The sequence below is a fragment of the Vipera ursinii genome (assembly GCF_947247035.1).
Source record: "Vipera ursinii genome assembly, chromosome: 4".
Lineage (NCBI taxonomy): Eukaryota > Metazoa > Chordata > Lepidosauria > Squamata > Viperidae > Vipera > Vipera ursinii.
The window spans coordinates 3178965-3194733 of record NC_139514.1 but is presented as its reverse complement, the minus strand read 5'-3'; the positions used below and the strand labels follow the sequence as shown (position 1 = coordinate 3194733).

The 15769-nt window shown below is 46.5% G+C and overlaps 1 protein-coding gene across 1 annotated transcript in view; it reads right to left on the bottom strand.

The window, feature by feature from the left end:
- The window catches only part of FCHSD2 (FCH and double SH3 domains 2), a 129889-nt gene that overhangs the window by 8264 nt on the left and 105856 nt on the right, over window positions 1–15769 (bottom strand). Inside the window, exons 5-10 of the mRNA XM_083362587.1 lie at window positions 15740–15761; window positions 8850–9011; window positions 6824–6949; window positions 2341–2424; window positions 2048–2225; window positions 1097–1317 (exon numbers count right to left, since the gene is read on the bottom strand). Of these exons, the coding sequence (XP_083218713.1) occupies window positions 1097–1317; window positions 2048–2225; window positions 2341–2424; window positions 6824–6949; window positions 8850–9011; window positions 15740–15761 (793 nt within the window). The remainder of the gene's footprint in view (window positions 1–1096; window positions 1318–2047; window positions 2226–2340; window positions 2425–6823; window positions 6950–8849; window positions 9012–15739; window positions 15762–15769) is intronic.

The following is a 15769-nucleotide window of genomic DNA, read 5'->3' as shown; positions in this document are numbered from 1 at the left end:
GCTGCCCCAAAGAAGAGGGAGTCAAGCTGTTCTCCAAAGCACCTGAAGGCAGGACAAGAAACAACGGATGGAAACTCATCAAGGAGAGAAGCAACCTAGAACTAAGGAGAAACTTCCTGACAGTCAGAACAATTAACCAGTGGAACCACCTGCCTCCAGAAGTTGTAAATGCTCCAACACTGGAAGTTTTTAAGAAGAGACTGGACAGCCATTTGCCTGAAATGGTATAGGGTTTCCAGCCTGAGTGAGGGGTTGGACTAGATGACCTCCAAGATCATCTTCTTCTTCTTCTTCTTCTTCTTCTTCTTCTTCTTCTTCTTCTTCTTCTTCTTCTTCTTCTTCTTCTTCTTCTTCTTCTTCTTCTTCTTCTTCATTATTATTATTCGCCTTTCATTTTCTATGTGAGCCTATCCATTTCTGCACAGTCCCAAATTTTCCCAATTATGTCTTCTTCCGTTGGTGTTGCTTCGTTTTTTCCAATACTGTGCAAATGTAATTCTCGCTGCTGTTTGTCATAGGTGTAGTTTTGCTATGTTTCTGTAACAATCATAAAACAGGCTCGGTCCCGTGACCTGATTTTTGACGACCTTCTTTCGCGTCGGTCCTTAAGCGAGCCGCAAGGGTTGTAAAACGGGCACAGCGATCGTTAAGCGAGTGACGGGGGTTGGTAACCATTTGGCAAGTGAACTTCCGGTTTGGAGGTGGGCGGGCCCAAAACCGTCGCAAAACCGAAAGTTGCTGCAAAAGATCGAAATTATGGCCCAGCTGCCCAAAATTCAGTCATGTGACTGTTGGGGGAGAGGAGAAGAAAGGGTGATTTTTCGGACATTCGGAACCAAATCATCGTAACTTCCCTTTTTCCAAGTAGTAGGTTGTAAGTTTGAACGGTCACAAAGCGAGCGGTCGTAAAGTCGAGGACTACCTGTGAGAGGTTTGATGGCAGAGCCTCGATTTGAAAGAAGAGGACTTGTTCGGAAGGGAAAACCAGAACTGGGGGGTAGGGAGGGTGGGAGCAGAACGGGGCGCAGATGTTTTATCCCGAGTTCTCTTTGTGGTCGTAAAACGAGGAGTACCTCTACCTGGTTAGCGCCAATACCTGAACTTCAGCGAGACACGCAACCTCTCCGTTTTCGGATGCGGTCAGCTCCTCGACCAGGACAGAAGGGAAAACGCCGACGTGGCCGTTGAATTCGCCTTCCCAGAATCCGTCGTCGTCCTGGTTTTCTTTGTTCAGGATGCGGATTATGGCCCCTTCCGGGAAGGACAGCTCCTCGTCCGTTTGGCCCTCGTAGTCGTAAAGTGCTTTTACAAAACAGACTGGAAGGGAGGAAGCGGAAATGGGCAGCATTAGCACCTTGGAAATCCTCCCGAGCGCCCGATCTTTATTTGTTTGTTAGATTTCTACCCAGCCCTTGTTGTTGATTATGAGTAAATCAAGGTGGCGAGCACAGAAATGGATGTTTCCACCACAACAATGAACTTGGGCTTAGCGAGTCACCCAGCCAGCTTTCATGGGATGAACTCACCGTCTCCTGACGATCGTTTCAAAGTCCCAGCTCAATTTCATGCCTAAGGTGGGACTACAACTCACTGTCTCCTAGTGATTGGTCCAAAGTCACCCAGCTGGCTTTCCTGCCTAAGGCGGGACTAGAACTCACCGTCTCCTGCTGATTAGCCCAAAGTCGTCCATCTGGCTTCCATGCCTAAGGCAGGACTAGAACTCACCGTCTCCTGCTGACTAGCCCAAAGTCATCCATCTGGCTTCCATGCCTAAGGCAGGACTAGAACTCACCGTCTCCTGCTGACTAGCCCAAAGTCATCCATCTGGCTTCCATGCCTAAGGCAGGACTAGAACTCACTGTCTCCTAGTGATTGGCCCAAAGTCACCCAGCTGGCTTTCACTGCAATGTTTCCCACTGGAGCTGAAGCTGGGTTGCACTTCACGAATGGCTGTGCTGTTTTATGTCTGGGATGTGCAGGATAGCAGGGGTGTCTCCCAACACACAGACACACAGACACACACAGATTCAGCCCCCTCGGCCCTTACCACTGGAGTCTCCATTAAGGCTTCCCGAGACGAGCTCGGCTTCGGTGGAGTTGCTGGAGGCGTGGGACCGGCTGTCTAAGGCTGCCAAGGACTGCAACATGCTCAAGAGGCTGTTGGACGTGGGGAACTGCAAATATTTCTCCGGGACGTAGCCCACGTGGCCGGACTTATTCCGGGCCTGTGAAAGCGGGGAAGAGGAGCGTTGAAGACACCAGGACAACAAAAGAAAACAAAACAACGAGGAGAGGCCGGCTGCAGCATGCCACACAAAGACAGGAAAAGCCAACGGATACCTTTACCCAGTCTTCCATATCCCCGTCTTCGATCACTTCCAAGACCTCGTGCTCCTCGATGGTTAATTCATCCGGCTGCGAAGCCTGCAGTGAACGAAGAAGAGGAGGCGGCGCGTGAAAAAGGGAAGGGGCTTTGGGGAGGGGGAGGCGATGTGGGTCAGGACAGGGGCCCCAAACGTGGCGATTTTAAGACTTGTGGACTTCAACTCCCAGAATTCCTTGGACAGCTGCCCTGTTTCTTTCTGATCTGTCTGTCTATCATCCAGCTAGCTATCTCATCTCTACCTATCTTTCTCTCTCTCTCTTATCTGTCTCTTTATCTTATCATCTCTCCATCTAATCCTTATCTATCTGTCATCTCTCTTATTTCTCTCATCTACCAGTCATCCATCCATCCACCCACCTGTCTATCATCTGTCTGTCTATCTATCTATCTATCTATCTATCTATCTATCTATCTATCTATCTATCTATCTCTATCCATCCTACCCTCCCTACCTCTATGTTTCTACTGTCTGTCAATCTATCAATCATCTGTCTTCAGTCTCTATCTATCCTCTGGCTGTTGTATGCATGCATGCACCCACCCACCTATCTATCTATCTATCTATCTATCTATCTATCTATCTATCTATCTATCTATCTATCTGTCTATCTATCATCTATCTATCTATCTATCTATCTATCTATCTATCTATCTATCATCTATCTATCTATCTATCTATCTATCATCTATGTATCTATCTATCATCTATCTATCTATCTATCTATCTATCTATCTATCTATCTATCCATCCATCCATCCATATTTATCATCTCTATTTATCTAATCCATCATCCATCATTTTTCTTATCTCTCTCTCTCTGTCTCCTCTATCAGTCATTTCGATATCCTTCCAATTCGTATGACCCCTCCCATCCCAAACCAGCGACTCTGGGTGATTGATTTGTTGATATAATAAGCAGGCATATACATAGAATGAAGGCTATTGCTAAGCTTGTAAGCCGCCCTGAGTCTTCGGAGAAGGGCGGGATATAAATGGAATTAAAATAAAAAATAAAATAAATATAAAGGAAATAAGGTGGTTGTGGCACGTAGAGGGAATGAATGAGGATGCAACTGCTAAAACAACAAAAAAAAAAGAAAAGAAAGAAAAGAAAGAAAAAAAAGAGGAAGGGCAAAGTGGCTTGCAGGGAGGGTGGGAAGACTGAAAAAAAAGTTGCGGTTCTGTCAACATTTTGAGATGGGGGGGGAAAAGGAGTGTGTTTTGTGGCTTGCACAAAAAAAAAGGGAACAGGGCCTTGTGGTAAAAAGCTAGGAGGGTTTTTCACGGAGAGGAAGATAGGGAAGAGAAAAAAAAATCCACTTAAATGATTTGGGGTCACGGGAGGGGATGAGGGAGGATCGAATTACAAAACCCAACAGGAAAAGAGTGAACTGGTTTCGGAGGAGGGGGGGGGCGGGAAGGGTGAGAAAATTGGTGAGTTAATGACTTGTAAAATTGGCGAGATCCTGGAAAGCGAAGTGGCGAGAAGTTGAAAGGGCAAAAGGCAAACCCAGGGACATGAGGACGGAGGCTGTGAACTGGGGAAGCCAGCTTAGAAATTTGGCAAGGGGGTGAGATGAAGGAGGCAACAGAATAACAGAGTCGGAAGGGACCTTGGAGGTCTTCTAGACCAGCCCTTTTCAACCTTTTTCACCCATTGTACCACTTTTAGGAGATGGCAACATCCGAGGACCACCAGTCGCCTAGCAAGGGGTCAAAAACTTGATGACCAAAAAGAAACAAAAGAAAAAAAGTGATGAAGTACAGGTAGTCCTCGACTTACAACAGTTGGCTTAGTGACTGTTTGAAGTTACAATGGGCCTGAAAAAAGGGGGGCCCCCAAGCCACAGCCAAGCAAGACACCTGCCTGTCCGCCTGGCGGCGCTCTTCCTCCTGTCCGAGGTTTTCATTGCTGTGAGCATTTCTGTTGAGGATTGGCAGTGGGGGTGGGGTGGGGTAGGGGGGTGTTTGGTTTTTATTTCTCTCTCCCCCCCCTCTGCTGGGTGGTTGCAGCAGGATTTGGTCACTTCACATGACCGTGGGACACTGTGACCGTCATAAATATGAATCGGTTGCCAAGCATCCGAATGTAAATCACAAGACCCTGGAGATGCTGCAACATTCCAGCTGATTGGCACTTCTTCTGGGCTCAACAGAAGCACCAGGATCAGTGCTGAGCTCCATCTGGATCCTGGCGCTGATCCTAGCGTTTCCGCTGAGCCCCGACAGCCCTGCAGCTCCAGCCGTCTCGCTTGTGCGGTGCTGCCACCGGTTCAGCTCATTCCCCTCCCCTGCTACCACTTTTCTACGATGGTCGCGTACCACCTGCCAGGTGCCAATGTACCACAGGTGGTACCCATACCGCTGGTTGAAAAGCCCTGCTCTAGTCTCTAGTCCCCTAATCCTCTTTTAAAAAGAAGCCTGGGGGAAGACTTGCACCTCCTTTTGACAGGTAGATTGCAACTTTGGTTACTGAACTACGGGTTTAAGTCAAGGACTACCTGTCGTGGTCTATTTTCCAAACTAGGCAACTTTAAGGTGCGTGGACTTCCATTCCCAGAATTCCCCAGCCACCAGGGATCTCCATACTGGGAAACTTTTAAGACTTAGAATAGAATCATCTTCGTTGCTCTTCTCTGCACTCTTTCTAAAGCCTCCACATCTAATTTTTTTTATCGTGGCGACCAAAACTGGACGCAGCGTTCCACGTGTGGCCTTAACAAGGCATTATAAAATGGCACTAACACTTCGTGCGACTTTTGAGACAAATATTCCCTTCTTGAGTTTTGTTCCGTTGCAACGGGCACGAAACGGTGAGAGATTATTTTGGTTCCGCGTGGGCTCCTTTGCCCCAGATTCCCCTAAAATGGGTTCCTTGCATGCCCTTAATCAGCACTCAGGTTTACATGGTCCGTGGAGATTCCCAAGTCATCCAGGTCGTGGTTGCCCCAAAGGTGCTGTTCTGAAAGACTTTTTTTCCCTTGAAGACGTTTCACTCCTCATCTAAGGAGCTTCTTCAGTTCTGATTGAATGGTGGAGGATGGAACGATTTTTATTCCTGGCAGCTGGCAAAAAAGCCAGCACGGTGCTAGGCTGCATTAACAGAAGGGAAGAATCAAGATCACGTGAAGTGTTGATACCACTTTACAAGGCCTTGGTAAGGCCACACTTGGAATGTGGCATCCAGTTTTGGTCACCACGATGTAAAAAAGAAGTTGAGACTCTGGAAAGAGGGCAGAGAAGAGCAACAAAGGAGATTAGGGGATTGGAGGTTGAATCATACAAGGAACGGTTGCTGGAATTGGGGATGTCTAGTTTAACGAAGAGAAGGGCGAGGGGGGACATGATAGCAGTCTTCCAGTATCTCAGGGGCTTCCCCAAAGAAGAGGGAGTCAAGCTATTCTCCAAAGCACCTGAAGGCAGGACAAGAAGCAACGGATGGAAACTAGTCAAGGAGAGAAGCAACCTGGAATTAAGGAGGAATTTCCTGACAGTTAGAACAATTAGCCAGTGGAACCACCTGCCTCCAGAAGTTTTTTTTTTTAATCCCATTTATATCCCGCCCTTCTCCGAAGACTCAGGGCGGCTTACAAGCTTAGCAGTAGCCTTCATTCTATGTATATGCCTGCTTATTAGGGCTTTCACACACACCCCAAGCGGCATTATTACAAAGTCAGCTTAATTGCCCCCAACAATCTGGGTCCTCATTTTACCTACCTGGGAAGGATGGAAGGCTGAGTCAACCTTGAGCCTGGTGGGACTCGAACCTGCACTGATTGCAGGCAGCTGGTGTTACTTAAGGAGGCATCAGCCCACTGCTCCACCAAGGCAGAGTGAGAACGCTCCAACACCGGAAGTTTTTAAGAAGAGACTGGACAGCCATCTGTCTGAAATGGTATAGGTTCTCTCCTGCTTGAGCAGGGGGCTGGACTAGATGACCTCCAAGTTCCCTTCCAACTTTATTATTACTACTACTACTACTATTGATCATCGCACAGTCAGCCAGATGTTCAGACTGGATTTGGCATTTTTGTCTACCTGTCGAGTCCTTACCAAGGACCTGGGATAGGCAGATGTGGATGTTGGATGGTATTACAGATCTCGTCGCAGGATGGAAGCAGTCCCTATTATTATTATTTGGTTGTTAGGCACAGATAAACCTCCAGGTGGCCTCAATGACCCTCTAAAAAGGAGGCAAATGAGCAGTTTTTCTGCAAGGAGCATAAATCCTTCCATTCCCCTCCATCCAGTCAGAGCTGAAGAAGCTTCTTGGGTGAGAAGCGAAACGTCTTCAAAGCAAAACAAAGAAATCCAGTTGCCTCCGGAAAAGGCGCCTTTGGGACTTCGGGAAAGATTTTAAGGGAACAGCCTGCCAGTCCTTCGTGCAAAAATGCCTGTTTGTATGAAAATCTGTCCCCGTTTTGAACATTACCTACCTTGTATGAATAAACAACTTTGCAGGTCAAGGGGTAATTTCGGAGGGTGCCCGAAGGACTGGAGTTGCTGTCTTCAAAAGCATCCATGCCGTCTTCTCCTTCTTCCCTTTCTAGATCAACATTTAGCTAAAAGAGAAAACCAGGAAGAGGCTGTGAGCATCCGTTACTCAATACAAATAGTTCTCGGCTTATAAACATTCGTTCAGCAACTGTTTAAAGCAGGGCTAGGCAACCTTGGCTCTTTTGTGACTCGTGGACTTCAACTCCCAGAATTCCTGAGCCAGCATAGCTGAGCTTTTCTGAAGCATAGCTAGCTCGGGAATTCTGGGAGTTGAAATCCATGAGTCACGAAGGGGCCATAGTTCCCCCATGCTGGCTGAGGAATTCTGGGAGTTGAAGTCCACAAGTCACGAAGGGGCCATAGTTCCCCCATGCTGGCTGAGGAATTCTGGGAGTTGAAGTCCATGAGTCATGAAGGGGCCAAAGTTCCCCCATGCTGGCTGAGGAATTCTGGGAGTTGAAGTCCACCAGTCATGAAGGGGCCAAAGTTTCCCCCATGCTGGCTCAGGAATTCTGGGAGCTGAAGTCCACCAATCATGAAGGGGCCATAGTTCCCCCATGCTGGCTGAGGAATTCTGGGAGTTGAAGTCCACCAGTCATGAAGGGGCCAAAGTTTCCCCCATGCTGGCTCAGGAATTCTGGGAGCTGAAGTCCACCAATCATGAAGGGGCCATAGTTCCCCGATGCTGGCTGAGGAATTCTGGGAGTTGAAGTCCAACAGTCATGAAGGGGCCAAAGTTTCCCCCATGCTGGCTCAGGAATTCTGGGAGTTGAAGTCCACCAGTTATAAAAGAGCCAAGGTTGCCTAGGCCTGATTTAAAGTTAGGACATCACTGAAAAAAAAAACAAAAAAACCCCACAAAGACACACACACACACACACACACACTCCATGGAATATCAGGGAAATCTTTGTACGGCGAAGGTTGGTAGGCAGGAAGAAAACAGAAGGGAGATTTCATCGTTCCCCCCCATCCCCGCATCTGCCAATTCATTAGGAATTCAGGCCGAGGAGGAATATTGGGAAAAGTCCAGGTTTCAGAAAAAAGAAAAGAAAAGAAACTGAGGCAGGGAGCCAAAGGAAACGGGGGAAGGGGAGGAAGGAGTGAGCATGTTTCTCTCTGCTGGCATCTTGGCACAAAGGGCCCTTAAGGCTCACTTCCTCGGATTCTCTTGGCATTCAGGAAAAAAAAATATCTCTCTTTTTTTCCTCCGAATTCACACGCACCTGTCTGTCCTTATTGGTGTGTGTGTGTGTGTGTGTGTGTGTGTGTGTGTGTGTGTGTGTGTAGGAAGCTTTCTCCTTTAGGTCACTGTCTGAACCGCACAACCTGAAAATCTCACCAGATCCAAAATGGCGCTCCAATTGTCATTTCCAATGGGAGAGGATCTCTCTAGCTCAGGGAGGAATTGTGGGGTCCTGGGTGTTCTCTGAGCTCGGTGCGTTTTTGTTGCAGACGTTTTGGGACCCGAGTAGGGAACATCATCGGGGCTAGAAAGAGGAGGCGGGGTGGAAGGAGAAAGAGAATGGGAGGAGGAGGAGGAGGACTGTGGGGTCCTTGGTGCTCTCTGAGCTGGGTGGTTTCCTTGCAGACATTTCATGACCCAACTAGGGAACATCATCAGTGCTAGAAGGGAGGGGGGTTTGTGGAGAAGAGGAGGAGGAGGAGGAGGACGACGACTGTGGGGTCCTTGTTGCTCTCTGGGCTGGGTAGTTTCCTTGCAGACATTTCACGACCCAACTAGGGAACATCATCAGGGCTAGAAGGAAGTGGGGTTTGTGGGGAGGAGGAGAACGATGACTGTGGGATCCTTCGTATTCTCTGAGCTTGTTTTCTTGCAGACATTTCGTGAGCCAACTAGGGAACATCATCAGGGCTAGAAGGGAGGAGGAGGAGGGGGGGGAGGAGGAGGACTGTGCTTTAGGGACGGCAAAGGGGACGGGGGTTAGAGACGCCCAGCCCTACCATGTGTGAAGAGCCGTTGCTGGCCATGGCTGGGAGGCTGGCCCACCGCTCGTTCTCCAGTTCCTCCATCACTTGATTCATTGCACTTTTCAGCCAGGTATCCACTGAGACGCCGATCTGCTTCAGGAGGTCTAGGCGAGCTTCGGCTTTCAACTTGATGATCTAAGAGGAGAAAGAGAGAGAGAGAGAGAGAGAGAGAGGGAGAGAAAGAAAAAGAGAGAGACAGAAGAAAGAAAAAAAGAAAGAGATTGATCTTTATTCTGCATTTATTCTGGCTTATGAATAACTCAACGCAGCAAGCATACCTAATGCTCCTCCTTCCTCTTCCTTTTCTCCACAACAACCCAGCGAGGTGAGTTAGGCCGAGAGTGAAGGACTGGCCCCAAAACCTCTAGTTGGCTTTCATCCCTAAAGCGGGACTAGAACTCCCCGTCTCCTGGTGATTGGCCCAAAGTCACCCAGCTGGCTTTCATGCCTTAGGCGGAACTAGAACTCCCCGTCTCCTGGTGATTGGCCCAAAGTCACCCAGTTGGCTTTCATGCCTAAGGCAGGACTAGAACTCCCCGTCTCCTGGTGATTGGCCCAAAGTCACCCAGCTGGCTTTCATGCCTAAGGCGGGACTAGAACTCCCCATCTCCTGGTGATTGGCCCAAAGTCACCCAGTTGGCTTTCATGCCTAAGGCGGGACTAGAACTCCCCGTCTCCTGGTGATTGGCCCAAAGTCACCCAGTTGGCTTTCATGCCTAAGGAGGGACTAGAACTCCCCGTCTCCTGGTGATTGGCCCAAAGTCGCCCAGTTGGCTTTCATGCCTAAGGAGGGACTAGAACTCACCATCTCCTGGTGATTGGCCTAAAGTCACCCAGCTGGCTTTCATGCCTAAGGTGGGACTAGAACTCACTCTCTCCTGGTGATTGGCCCAAAGACACCCAGCTGGCTTTCATGCCAAAGGAGGGACTAGAACTCCCCGTCTCCTGGTGATTGGCCCAAAGTCACCCAGTTGGCTTTCATGCCTAAGGAGGGACTAGAACTCACCATCTCCTGGTGATTGGCCTAAAGTCACCCAGCTGGCTTTCATGCCTAAGGTGGGACTAGAACTCACTCTCTCCTGGTGATTGGCCCAAAGACACCCAGTTGGCTTTCATACCTAAGGCGGGACTAGAACTCTCCATCTCCTGGTGATTGGCCCCAAATCAGGAGAGGTTGCATTTCAAAGGGCCAAAAGACGGCAACACTTAAGACACTTTGGTTGGGAGAAAGAGAGTTAGAAGGCTCATCCTTAGTGATTCTCAGAGTCTATTTTCAGGGATGAAAGTGGTCGCTTTAGTTTGGCAAGATTTTCGGACATGGCTTGCTGTCAAGAACGCTGAATGCTCACAGACTCTCATCGATCGGATTGATTGCAAGAAAATGGGGCTGAGGTTACATCATCTTGGAAAGTGGATATGGACGCTTTTATCAGCAAGGATCTTAAGACAGCCTTCCTCGGGCCTTTGATCTTCTTTCTCGCTGACTCTCAGTTGCTCCCTGCTTACAAGATTCAAAAGGAACATTTATCTCTCCCTGCCCTACAGCATTTTGAGCTGTTCTTGTCCCTGGACTCCGAGGGCTCCATTAGAAGAATCGGCAATTCTCCTAATGTCACCCGTGGGGCTTCTGTCTGATCAATAGTTGGGTCAGGTGCCTGGCCATTACCCCATTGCATACTAAATCACTGGTCTATGTCATGGATGAATATAAGGCGCCTGGTGCTCTCCGAGCTTGGGGGTTTCCTTGCAGACGTTTCATTACCCAGCTAGGTAACATCAGCAGTGCTAGAAGGGAGTGGGGTTTACAAGGAGGAGGAGGAAGAGAAGGAGGAGGAGGAAGACTGTGGGATCCTTGGTGCTCTCTGAGCTGGGTGGTTTTCTTGCAGACGTTTCATTACCCAGCAAGGTAATATCATCAGTGCTAAAAGAGAGGGGGGGGGTTGCTCTCTGTTTATATATTAATGGCTGTCAGTGTTGGTGGGAAAGGCTTGGCGATTCCTTGCTTAGGCTGTTGTTTACTCAGACTGTTTATCTGAGTTGGTAGTTCCCTGGTTGGGCCACTGTTTACTGCTTGATGTTGGTGTAGTATTAATCTTGATGTTACTCTCTGCTTAGCTGGGTGTTGATGGCTGGCAAGGAGATGCCGTACCTATTTACTGTTAAGGCTGTCTCGTTTGATTGGTATGCAGTTGTTGTTTATCTCTGTGGGTCTGTCGATGGCTGATCTGTCTGAATGCCAGGCTTCTGGGTTGAATGTATTGCTTTGGCTGTCCCATAATATCCCTTCTCTATGATCAGACCTCCACACAGGAGCAGGACCCTGCCACCCCCACCCCACTCCGTATAGCCAATCAAATATTTTGCCAGCAATGTTATCAGAAGTCAAGAAAAATCAAAAGGTTTTTGAACAAGGCTGTTTCAGTTCTGGAAGCACGTAAGTAAGAACGAGACGGATCTACATCTTCAACATCTTCATCAACGATTTGGATGAGGGGATAGATGGGGAACTCATCAAATTTGCAGACGACACCAAGCTGGCAGGAATAGCCAATACTCCAGAAGATAGGCTTAAGATACAGGAGGATCTGGACAGACTCGAACACTGGGCACTATCTAACAAAATGAAATTCAATGGTGAAAAAAGTAAGGTTCTACAGTTAGGCAGGAAAAATCAAATGCACAGGTATAGTATAGGTGGTACCTTGCTCAATAGTAGCAACTGTGAGAGAGATCTCGGAGTCTTAGTAGACAATCACTTCAATATGAGCCAGCTGTGTGCTGCAGCTGCCGAAAAAGCCAACACAGTGCTAGGCTGCATTAACAGAGGGATAGAATCAAGATCACGTGAAGTACTAATACCACTTTACAATGCCTTGGTAAGGCCACACCTGGAATACTGCATCCAGTTTTGGTCACCACGATGTAAAAAAGATGTTGCGACTCTAGAAAGAGTGCAGAGAAGAGCAACGAAGATGATTAGGGGGCTGGAGGCTAAAACATATAGGGAACGGTTGCTGGAATTGGGTATGTCTAGTTTAATGAAGAGAAGGGTGAGGGGTGACATGATAGCAGTGTTCCAGTATCTCAGGGGCTATCCAAAAGAAGAGGGAGTCAAGCTATTCTCCAAACCATCTGAAAGCAGGACAAGAAGCAACGGATGGAAACTGATCAAGGAGAGAAGCAACCTAGAACTAAGGAGAAACTTCCTGACAGTTAGAACCATTAATCAGTGGAACCACCTGCCTCCAGAAGTTGTGAATGCCCCAACACTGGAAGTTTTTAAGAAGAGACTGGACAGCCACTTGTCTGAAATGGTATAGGGTTTCCTGCCTGAGCAGGGGGTTGGATTAGATGACCTCCAAGGTCCCTCCCAACTACTTCTTCTTCTTCTTCTTCTTCTTCTTCTTCTTCTTCTTCTTCTTCTTCTTCTTCTTCTTCTTCTTCTTCTTCTTCTTCTTCTTCTTCTTCTTCTTATTATTATTATTATTATTATTATTATTATTATTATTATATGCAAAAATGCCTTTGTAACTTTGCCCACATTTTCTATGGGAAACTGTCATGCCAAAAGTTCACGCTGCAACCAAGGAAAAAAGATTCCACTGCTTGGTCAACACCCGGCACATATTTTATGCAGGAACTGAGAACTGAGAATCCTACGCAAACTAGGTTACTTTTAGATCAAGAAGGGGGTGTGTGTACGGGAGGACGAAGAGCAAAGTTCAGAGGACGTTTTCCTGGGAAAGAGCGAAAATATAACTTTGGCCCCAGACCTAATTTTTCAATATTGCTTATCGCTGAAGCATCGGATACGTGACTTGGGATCTCCTGTTGGTGGCCTTTCCCATGCGGCCACTTTTCCCAGGAGGGCAGAATAAATAGGATCCTTGCCCATGTAAGTTATTCCAAAACCAGACCGAAGAGGTGACAACGAAGGAAAAAAGAATGGCCCTCAAAGCTTACAAAACTTGTGGACTTCAACTCCTAGAATTTCTCAGCCAGGCATGCTGGCTGAGGAATTCTGGGAGTTGAAGTCCACACCTCATAAAATGGCTGAGGTTGAGAAACACCAGTTTAGCTCTTTCTGAGTTAGCATTATTTCACCCTCACATTATGTCAGGGGTCTTCAAACTGGGGCCTTTTATGACGTGTGGACTTCAACTCCCAGAATTCCTCAGCCAGGCACGCTGGCTGGGGAATTCTGGGAGTTGAAGTCCACACCTCTTAAAATGGCTGAGGTTGAGAAACACCAGTTTAGCTCTTTCTGAGTTAGCATTATTTCACCCTCACAGGCTGGCTGAGGAATTCTGGGAGTTGAAGTTCACAAGTCATGAAAAGGCCAAGTTTGAAGACCTCTGATTAACTTGATTCAATTTAACATTTCTTTGAGATGGTGCGCTAAAACACTGCTTTGTAAGATCTCAGTTTTAGCCAAATACTTACATACAGGTCGTCCTCGACTTACAACAGGTCGTTTAGTGACCATTCAAAGTTACAATAGCACAGGAAAAAGGGACTTATGACCATTTTTCACACTTACGACAGTTGCAGCTTCCTCACAGTCATGTGATCAAAATTCAGACGCTTGGCAACTGACTCGTATTTATGACGGTTGCAGTATCCGAAGGTCACGTGATCCCCTTTTGTGACCTTCCGACAAGCAGAGTCATTGAGGAAACTGGATTCACTCAACAACCTTGCAACTAACTTAAAAACTGCAGTGACTCACTTAACAACGGTGGCAAGAAAGGTTGTAAAAAGGGGCAAAACTCACTTAACAACTGTCTTGGTTAGCAACAGAAATTCTGGGCTCACCATTGACCACCTGCACTGGTTTATCAGATGTCCATTTTAGCCAAAGACTCGGCTAGTAGACAACGCAAAACCCTTATGAGAAAACAAAATATTCAACTGTTCCCATTGATTTTATACAGTTCGTTAAGGGGAAAGTATTAATTACACAAATATTTTCTTCTGCGCAGCACCAATATTTACCCATTTTAATATTAGCAGGCCATCCCAGCCAGCGTTAATGAAAATTAGACATTCACCTGTCTGGGATGGTACAGGTTCTCCTGCTTGAGCAGGGGGCTGGACTAGAAGACCTCAAAGGTCCCTTCCAGCTTCTATTCTATTCTATTCTATTCTATTCTATTCTATTCTATTCTATTCTATTCTATTCTATTCTATTCTATTCTATTCTATTCTGTTATTCTGCATTCTATTCTATTCTATTCTATTCTATTCTATTCTATTCTATTCTATTCTATTCCATTCTATTTTAAATTTCTATTCTATTCTATTGCATTCCATTCTATTTCATATTTGCTATTCTATTCTATTTCATATTTGCTATTCTATTCCATATTTGCCATTCTATTCTATTTTCTATTCTATTCTATTCCATTCCATTGTATTCCATATTTGCTATTCTATTCTATTCTATTCTATTCTATTCTATTCTATTCTATTCTATTCTATTCTATTCTATTCTATTCTATTCTATTCTATTCTATTCTATTCTATTCTATTCTATTAATTCTACTCTAATTCTACTCTAATTCTATTCCATTCCATTCTAATTGTATTCTATTCTAATTCTACTCTACTTTAATTCTAATTCTATTCTATTCCATTCCAAAACTTTACTCCTTGGTAACAAAAAGAAACCCCACAATTCAGCAAACTATTTTTATCCAAATTTCAGACACGGGGCCTCTCGCCTTTGAAAAACCCACAGCCGACCAAGGTAGGCTATAAAAAAAGCACCAACAAATAGTGTGACGGAGGCTGGCAAAACTTCTTTTTTTTTCCCCTTAATGTGCTAATAATGTCAGCTGGGCTGGTCATCTGTGGAGGAATTAGCCTTGATTAACTAGGCAAGAGCCATCTGTGGGAGCAAAATTATTTCCCAAACGTGAAGACAAGCACCAAGGGGGTGTAAACGGTGGATGTACCTATTAACACACTACTATGGATGTGCAATCCAGTAGGGCAGGTATGATTGAAAATACCATTGAGGGACCAATTGCTGGAACAAACAGGGCGTAAATTTAAAGCAGTGTTACCTTCCTGGCAGGGTTTTTTTTGCAGGGAAGCCAAAGAAGGCTTTTGTTCGTTTTAAAAATAAAATGGTGTCTTCGCGCCGAGTTCGTTATTTTCTCCCCAAAATATAGACGGGATTAGATTTAGTCTCCCTGGCCATTTTGTGCTCCCTGGGAAGCGCGCACACACACACACACACACACACACACACAAGCATGGAGGTGAAAGATGGGTTTTTTTTTTTTTGCAGGGAAGCCAAAGAAAGCTTTTGTTCGTTTTAAAAATAAAATGGTGTCTTCGTGCCGAGTTCGTTATTTTCTCCCCAAAATATAGACGGGATTAGATTTAGTCTCCCTGGCCATTTTGTGCTCCCTGGGAAGCGCACACACACACACACACACACACACACACACAAGCATGGAGGTGAAAGATGGGAATAATAAGAATCACACACACACACACACACACAATCTTGAAGTTTTAAGGAGTGGCACTTGTGAATCTGGCTTTCCCCACTGACTTTGCTTGTCAGAAAGTCTCAAAAGGGGACACTGTGCAACCGACACAAATACGAGTCAGTTGCCAAGCGGCTGAATTTTCATCCCGTGACCCTGGGGACGCTGCAACGGTTGTAGGCGTGAAAAAGGGTCATTTTTCAGTGCTGTTTGTAACTTTGGACGGTCACCAAACGAAGGGCCGTCGAGGAGGAGAACGTGTACTTTACACCAGGGCTTCTAAGGCTTGGCAACTTGTAAGATGTGCGGACTTCAACTCCCAGAATTCCCCAGCCAGCGTGGCCAACGGAGCAGCTAATCTACCTGGCGCCCTTCCTTGGCATTTCTACAATC